Source organism: Solanum tuberosum, unplaced genomic scaffold (genome assembly GCF_000226075.1).
Source record: "Solanum tuberosum cultivar DM 1-3 516 R44 unplaced genomic scaffold, SolTub_3.0 scf00192, whole genome shotgun sequence".
Classification (NCBI taxonomy): Eukaryota; Viridiplantae; Streptophyta; class Magnoliopsida; order Solanales; family Solanaceae; genus Solanum; species Solanum tuberosum.
The window spans coordinates 951,850-961,152 of NW_006239115.1; the positions used below are offsets into that span (position 1 = coordinate 951,850).

At 30.6% G+C, this 9,303-nt stretch overlaps 1 protein-coding gene across 1 annotated transcript; it reads right to left on the bottom strand.

Annotated features, from left to right (window-relative positions):
* Window positions 1-6,580: 6,580 nt before the first annotated feature.
* On the bottom strand, window positions 6,581-8,535 carry LOC102588166 (probable pectinesterase/pectinesterase inhibitor 51). Its single transcript, XM_006355084.2, has 2 exons — window positions 7,469-8,535; window positions 6,581-7,360 (listed from the first exon to the last, which is right to left on the bottom strand). Exons 1-2 carry the CDS (start codon window positions 8,451-8,453, stop codon window positions 6,675-6,677), a joined length of 1,671 nt encoding a protein of 556 aa, XP_006355146.1. The 5' UTR covers window positions 8,454-8,535; the 3' UTR covers window positions 6,581-6,674.
* Window positions 8,536-9,303: the final 768 nt, after the last annotated feature.

Consider the following 9,303-nt stretch of genomic DNA (forward strand, 5'->3'; position numbering starts at 1 on the left):
AAAAAAATATTGTCTTAATCTTGAATGTTCCTTAAAACATAATACTCACTCCGATATTGACAGTTTAGACTTATTTTCTGAATTAAAAGTGCTAAGGAAAATCATAAAAGTAGAAGACACTACTCTAATTGAGATACTCAATCAAATAAAAAGACTTTATTCTTTTCCAAATGCTTACATTGCTTATCGAATAATGTTAACAATTTCCGTAACAGTCGCCTCAACTGAAAGAAGTTTTTAAAAATTAAAAATAATAAAATCTTATTTAAGATCGACAATGTCTCAAGAAAGATTAAGTGGTTTGGCTATAATATCGATTGAAAAAGAATTACTAGAAGAGATTGACTACACAAAAATTATTAACAACTTTGCATCTAAAAAAAAAATAGAAAAATAGATTTAAAATAAAAATATTTATAATTTTTTTTTAAGGCCTCTAGTTTGAGTTTGGCCTTAGGCCACCATCGGGTTTGAGCCGCCCCTGCCCAGAAGAAGAGGAACAGGTCCCTCTTGTGACCTGCAACAAGTTCATCTTTAATACAAAGTTCCTCTTGTTACACGGTCCCAGTCGTATCAAGGCACTGACATAACATTGATATTTTGTGCACTCCTATTTCTTCTATGAAACAAGTTAAAGTTACGTGTTTCATCTTAGCCTAACCGGAAAAGTAAAGCATCGGAAAAATAATGAATATTACTCCTATGTAATATTAGTATTCGTAACTCACACCTCTTCATTTTTCTCACTTCTTTCACTTAATTAGTACTCCACTTTTATTAGATATATATATTGGGTTTTTCGAAAGTCAATTTGATTAATTTTTAAAGCTAAATTAGATTACATTATTTTAATTTTTTTTAAAAAATTTAGATATTCAAAAACTATATGAAAAGTGCTATAAATTGCAATTTTTTTACTTATCAATATGATAAAAAAATACATCGTAAAATGTTAGTCAAAGTTCTTATAATTTGATGCCAAAGAAGAAAATTATGCCAATTAAAAGTGAACGGAGAAAGTATTAGTATTCATAATGTTTTTGAAATGCAATTTTTTTTTGTTATTTTTTCACGACTTAGATTAGTTTCAATCAACATATAACATAACTTGTGAAATTAATTTATTTATTACGTGATTATTTGTCAGCAATATCTAATTATTGTGCAATTACCTTTATCAGAGTTTGATGTACTGGGAATTGAGTTGGGTTATTTAATGAAAAATTCACTTAATCGTTATACTAGGGAATCAGTGATATGTGGTCAAAGATGTTTGCTAACAAATCTGGAGCTGGAGGTAATTGATCTTATTTATAGTTTTTTCTTCATCAAATATTTGCTAATATGTGTTACGGCGCGGATAAATTCACTAATTATATATATATAGGAGAAACATAGAGGAGGTGATGTGGCACCTCTCTATGGCCTCCATTCACATTTTTCTTTTTTTTCTCTCTTTTTTTTTGGATTTTTTTTCTTTCTTTCTCTATATAAAAATTGATTCACAAAAGCCTTAAATATTTGGACAATAAATCTCATGTAATTATATTGAGTCAGCCCACGTTGTAGCAGTAATCTAAGATGTTCTTATCATAAAAATTTATTACACGTACGTTCAATCTCTTTTATGGAGAATAACATATTCATTAGGAAGTTTAAAAGTGACATCAATTTTATTGTCCAGCAAATATATATAAGAGAAACTCATCTTTATTTCCTACTACTAAGCCATGAAATGGGACCGCAGCTTCTTCTCAATTTGTCAAGTTTGAACTTTGATCTGAGGTGATATTAACACAGCAATATACTTTCTTTGGTATGTCAAATTTATTCTTCTATTACATTCTTTTCTCCCTTTTCTTATGCTTCAATTTTTATTAAAAAATATTATCACATAGTAGCCAAAGCCTATGAACAATTTAAAGGTTCCTTTTATTTTTTAAATTATAGTTTACGACTTTACGTTATTCATTAATAATTGAGATGTAATAATATTTTTTAAAGTATCGTCATTTTTCTTTGATCTAATGGATAAACTTTGTTTAGATCTTCATATTTTTCCATGCTTAACTGATAGTATATCTATGACATTCTCGACCTTGTAAAATATTCTGAATCTCAATTTTACAATATAATTAAGTGCAACTGATGAGGTCTTGAAAAATATAAAAAAATAATTTCGACAAAAATCAAATAGCAAAATATTAGATTGAAATACGGAATTGGATACAAATATGCTTAGAACTTAGAAGAAAGGGAGACGATTTACCGAAACAAGAATAGTAATATAGAGGAGACATTGAGTAGAGAACAAAGGGGAAAGGGAGAAAAGATGGCAAAAAGAATCGAATGAATGAAGTTATAAGGAAGAAGAAAATATATTTTTTGTTTGCATAAGAATGAAATTGCATGTATCATGTATTTTGTTGTCCTTTTCAAGCAATCAAAAACTTAAAAAATGATTAATATATTCAAAATAATTTAGTATTTAGAGAATATCATGTCAATTCATCATTTTTAGGTTGTGATATGATTCCAAAGAATAAATTGGATATGAACAATTTCAATAAATTTTTATTCTTGAACAAAAATTTATTTCATGTATTTTATGATGGAAATTCTATTAATAACCGAATTGGATCTGATGTAGGAATTTGCCGATGACGCTAATATGGAGAAAAGTATTGTGTAATCTGTCGTTGTGACTCAGTATCTCATACGACAACAATCTACGATGATTATGTTTATTTTCCTACATTTTCTAAATATATTTAACTATGTTTATGCATATAAAGATCAAGCATAATATTTAAATTTTGTATATGTGTATATATAATGAAATAGTTATATATATTTGAAATAGTTAATTTTTCTATTTATATAATTTATTATTAGAAAATCTAAAGTTATTCTTAATTACTTTCTTTTAAGTATTCCTCTCTTTTTTAGTTTAGAAACCCAAGAGTGATTATCATTAATTTGGAATGACTACTTAATGTACAATAAAATAACAAACACGTATATTCTTTAGCTAAGGATCTCCTTTTTTTTTCTTTTCTTTCTTTTGACTTCTTTTGTTCCATTATTCTCTATGTAACAATTTTTTATTTCTAATGGAATTGAATAACTAATACATATTTATGAGACTTTTTCATTTACTTAATCCTTTTTTCATTTCTTTCGTGTTTGTAGATGATCAACAATTATTTAATCTTATTTAAGTTTAATTAACAGTTAATACATATTAATATTCATGCATTTAATCTTCTCCCATATTCCTTGGGTTTTCTCAAATTCTTCATTCAAATATATTGCATGTAGTACTTCAGTTTTGCAGTTGTAAGCTTATGTCTAAAAGTCTAATTTTCATATTTTTTTTATTTTTTTTATAATGGTGTGACCTTTAGATCAGCTTGCGCGTGCATTTTAATTAATATCATGAGATACATGTCACCTCTCATCAACAATAGATACCAGGTCATTATTTAATTTGTTTCAATTATTTTATGTTAGATAAGTAGGAAGACAATGAAGACAAAGAAAGAATGTAGATCTTCACTTGGCATATTCACTATTTTATTTGTTTAAAACTTTGTTTAATCAAAATTATCTTGTGAGATTCATATTTTTTTGATTTGGTTGAATTTATTTGTACGAGCAATTAAAAAGACCAATAATAAGAGATTATATAAAAATTGAAAAACATAGAAACAACTACTAACATGAAGAAAAATTTGCTTACACACACATTTGTGATAAAAAAGAAAAAATATTAGAATAATTTATATTATTATGTTGGTTCTTCCGCAATATTCTTAGTTATTTGTTCTCCGGTTAAGATTATTGCTCCCAAGTCCTAAACCCCAACTCCTAACTGATTGAATAATATTTTATATTTTCTAATTAAATTGAATAAATATTGTGTTATACAATTATACACATATTTATGATTCTTCATATTACTACATAGTATGCTTTGCTTGGGAGAGTTATTTCAATATCTTTCATATATAATTTACAAGGCACAATAATAAATATTATCATAAGAAAAAAATAAGACAGTTAGATAAAATTAATAGGAGACTAGAGACAACGAATTTGAAGAGAAAAAGAAAGAAAAAGGAAAGATAGATTTGATTTATAATATTATTCTTTTTCTATTTCTTTTCAATTTTATAAATGAAGGTGAATGAAAATGTAAAGATTAAAGAAGAGTGGTGAGTAGGAAAGAAGTCATGGAAAGGAAGAGAAAAAAAAAAAACAAAGTAAATATATTTTTTTATACAAAGATAGAAAACATGGTAGCATGCAAATGAGACTGTTAGACAAGTTCTGTTCATATAGTAGCCACGTTTTTAGATTTAAATTTAAAATATAGTATATAAACATACTAAATATTAAATTTTCCATGAAAGGAAATAGGATTGAATACGTTTTTTAAAATGTACAAAGGAGAATTATGTTTCCAATTCACTACTTTTATATATAATAGTGAATTATTGAAAAACTTGTTAGAGGAGCATTTTAAATAAAATAATAATTTTTACTTGCAAAATTTATAAAAGGTTCAAATATACGTATGTTTGAATTTTCAATTAGTCTTTTTTCAAATATAAATTGAAATAGTGATTTTATTAACTTTATAACTAAACGCCTAGAAAAGTATTTCCCCAAGTTTGAGATGTTGGATGACGACAGACACAAAAAGCCAAAGAAGTATGGATGGATACATAGGATAAGCATTAACCACAAAACGCATTATTGACAAACCTTTCTCCCATGAAACTTCCTAAATGCCTACACCTCACACACCATTTTGTAATACACTATCTTTCGTTTCTGGATCGTTACTTTGACTAATTATTAAAGTTAAACTAATTACTCATCAACTTAATATTTGTAACATTAAAATATAAATATTTAAATATTATACGAAAGATACTATAAGTTATAATTATTTTCATGTCAATTTGATTAAAAAAATATGATATAAAATGTCAGGCAATTTTTTTTATCATATAAATTTCAAAAAAATATCATATAATTTGAGACATTAAAAAGAAAATATGGTACTCTATTTAGTTTGTCGAAAAAGTACGTACTACTTATATATAACTTTTCAATTTTCTTCTAAAGACATCTTGAGAAAGTCGAGAGAAATTTCATCCTGTGTTTAAGATCACAATTTAGTGTGTATATTTTTGTTTTCAAGTGCTAAAAGTTTTTTGATATTTTATAAGTTGTAAGATTATTTCCTTTATGTGCCAAAAATAGTTCATTCTTTTTCAAATTTCATATCACCATCATATAAAATTAAAAATCGAAGAGTACATATACTCCTTTCGTCCCTTTTAACTTGACATATCTATTTATAAATTACAATACAATATGATATTGTCAAATCAAACAATAAAAATGTTATTAAAAAAGAACAAACAATGCAGTCTAGCCAAATATTGTATCTACCATACAATACAATATAGTACAATACAAAAACAATGGATAACAATGATCCAAACATAGTGTAACTGATATAGCGAATTTATCATTTTACCTCTATTAATCGATAGTCTTAAAACATATTTACTCACTACATTTTTCAAAGAGATTAACTCAATGTTAATAAATTGAGGATATAATAGGAGGAAAAAATTGTTCTTGCTTGATTTGTCAAAAAGTGACGAGTAAAAAAAAAAAATTTAATTAGAAAATATTTGACAAGTAAACAGATACGGAGGAAGTAGTAAATAATTCACGACAAACACGAACATACGCATTTCAGATGCACTATAATCGTGCAAATTAATACAGAAAGACCAGAAAAATGACAGACATATTTCCTCCAAGTCTTCACCTTTCCAGAAATGGCACTTTATTACCATCACCTATTAGTTAGGAAGAAAATGAGGCTAACAGACTCTACAATTGAAAAATGAGAGTGGGCAAGGCTTGACCCATAACTCATTCTACCTCATCAAATGAAACCTTCAAGAAATAACAATTAAGGAGTTCCGCCTCAAAACCAGTTGTTGTTGATACCTTCTTCTCGGTTCCATCTTTCATAACCAGAGCTCAGAGAAGGAAGAGATAAGAGGGCTCTATGGAGAATGTGGTCAGAAATTCATAATAGAGTCCGACCACAACAATCAATGTTAAGTATGACTACGCACGCAACTGACTACTTATTAGAAAACCGAACATGAAATGAAAATTCGTACTACAATAACTGTAAATAAACATTCCCTCCCCGCTCCCCGCTCTGACTTTGATCAACTTGCCTGCATAACGACGGGCATTTTGTGAAAAGAGAGACTCTCTCTAAAAACAAACTAAAACAAACACTTCGCTCGGTGAATTGTGGCAAACAATTTAACTCTGTTACTACTCACCCCAAAACCCAAAAAAATATTACACAAATTTTAAAGATAGTTCGCCCGAATGGGCAAACTACAATTCTTTTATTAACTTCTTATGTGAAGTTCTTCAATAACAAGAGCTTGTATAACTACTAAACAGGATTGACACTGCGAAAGAAATTGAAGTTTTAGGAAAGATCTCATATTTAAAAATTTCACAAGTCTTCCCGTAATGATACAAGAGGTTAATATATTTGTAAGACAGCGCGATCATGAACATGACTTTTAGCTAACTACTTCAGATTACAGTAGTATTCATCAACAAGATGGAGGAATCCACTGATCACCCTGAATGAAATTTTGTACAGAGTATGAGCCAACATGTTCAGCTGGGATTTGGCTACTCCATGGCACCCGTCCTGTTGTATTTGCTCCAGGACCGGTACTTTCGAGTTCTCCATAGTAAAGAGTACTCAGAGCGAAATTGCCATTCCAAGGCATCCATCCATCAGCAATAACAAGAGCTTCCAATGTACAATGTATAAAGACTGTTCTGGAATACTCCTTCCATGGCCTTCCGAGGAAATTTTTATGTACTTTAGGCTTGCTGTAGTATAAGGTCATGTAATCTGCAGTTCCATTTATTAAACAGTTTTGGAAGACGAAGCCAGTTGATTGCGCTGGGTCTATCCTTCCATGAGCTGTAACAGCATTGTTCTCTCCCTTCTCTGGATTTAGTTGCCGAGGAGCAACAAGGATGTCACATTCTTGGAAGACGGTAGCTGAGTTCCCGAAAATGAAGTCTACATTGCCTTGGATGCGGCATGACTTGTAGTATTGGCGCATAGAGTGGGCGTACAGGGTGTCCTGATTGCCAAGAAATTCGCAATTCTCAATGATGGAAAGGTCACTATCGGATCGGAATGCTACAGCTTGGTGAGCATCTGGACCTGCTGTATTTTGGATTGTGATACCACTGGCCATGAATCCATCACCAACAACTCCTGTCGTTAGAAATATGAACATCAGAACTCTAACAAACTAATGTAGCAGCCATAAGAGCAGAGCAATACACAAAATTGAAGGAATTAAGTATGCAGTAATTCACTCACCTACAGTTGCAGAATCATAAGTGGAAACGCCCAACTGTCCAACATTCCTGGATCCAGTAATGACTGTTTTCCCCATGCCATCACCCAAAAAGACCAAATTCCTCTTGTCCAATGGCACCCTAACTATCTCCTCATACAATCCAGCTTTGATCCATATCACAAACCGCATCGCTACCTCATTTTCCGGGGCAGCATTCACTGCCTGCTGCACCGTCTCATAATCACAACCACCAGCGGCAGCCTTGCACACTGTCACATCTGGTTTCAGTCCTCTAGGTACCCCACCGTTGAATTCCTGCCCAGTAGACCCACCAGCACCTAATTCCCAGAACCCGTCTCGTTCCGTCTTGGGCGGGCTCCAAGACCCGGTTTCGTTCCCCAAATTGTCGTAATTCACCATCATCCCTAAAGCATTGCTGCTATACCCGATCAAACAGTTGAGAAACGCCATCGTTTCATTGACCTGAGATGTTTCATTTACGTACTTCAAAGAAGACCAGCAGTCGTACTGGTACACCATGGCAGCGCTCATCCAGGCACGAGCATCTTTGATCGCGCCACGTGGCAAGGCCTCAGCCGTGAGATTCAATCTGTATTCCGAATAGCCGAGCACCTCAATACAAACTTTTGCTGCGTTGGTACGGTTTAGATTCCCTGTGGAAGCATCGAGGATATTCTTCACCATTGACTGAGCCTGGTTAAGGTTCTGGGAAGAGACCTCCAAGGCTGATTGGATGATTTGGGGTATCGTCAAGTGTTTTGGCTGAACCAATACCAATACAGCCTGGCATGTTGGAGGGTCACGTGAGGCCTTGCAAGCTTCTTGAATCTCAACAGGAATGGATGAGAATGAGAAGGAATTAGAAGTTCTCGGATTCGAAATAGGTGAATGGCTGTAGTGGTTACCGGCGCCGGCGGCAGAGAATAAGAAGAGGAAACTAAGGAAGGAGAGGAGTGGTACTATTAGAGAGTGAAAGGACTCCATGAAAATGAAGAGATTACAAATTGTTGAATAATTATGAAAAATAGATTTAGAAGGCGGAGAGTTATTAAGGCGTGTAATTACAAATATGATAATGGTGTTTAGTGAGTGTGGAAGGCTTCACGGGTTTGATACTAGAGGAGATGGGAATTTTAGAATTATTAGTGGGCTTAAATTTTTTATTACTACCCCCACACAAAATTTACTCCCTCTCTCTATTTTTATTTGTTATGGTATGTTTTTCAAAAGTAAATTTGATTAATTTTTAAAATTAAATTAGTTTGCATTAATTCGATATTTTTTAATTTTTTTTTTAGATATTCAAGAACTATACGAAAAGTATTATTTCATTCGTCTACTTTTAATTGTCACAATTTCCTTTTTTAGAGTCAAACAATAAGAACTTTGACCAACATTTTAGGACGCATTTATTTTAATCATATTGATATGCAAAAAATTGCAATTTATAGTATTTTTCATATAGTTTTTGATTATCTAATTTTTTTTGTTTAAAAAATCGAATTAATGTAATCTAGTTTCACTTTGACAATTAGTCAAATTTACTTTCGAAAAACACAACATGACAATTAAAAGTAGACAGAGTGAGTATAAATTGTATTTTTTCGCATATCAATATGATGAAAAAATACATTATAAAATGTTAGTCTAAGTTTTTATAGGTTGACTCTAAAAAAGGAAACTATGACAATTAAGAGTGAACGAATGTAGTGTGTAATAATAACAATTTAGATTGATTTTTTTTATATGTTTTAAAAATATTTTAAGTTGTTAGTTACATAAGTTATAACATATTTTTGCATAAATTTTAAATATATAAATTTATTTTATAAAA

Bases quoted from the DNA above. Each gene is read 5' to 3' on its own strand.
- LOC102588166 (XM_006355084.2), bottom strand. From the start codon at position 8,453: ATGGAGTCCTTTCACTCTCTAATAGTACCACTCCTCTCCTTCCTTAGT. The intron at 7,361-7,468 runs GTGAGTGAATTA...TTCTAACGACAG, and splicing joins TTATGATTCTGCAACTGTAG to GAGTTGTTGGTGATGGATTC.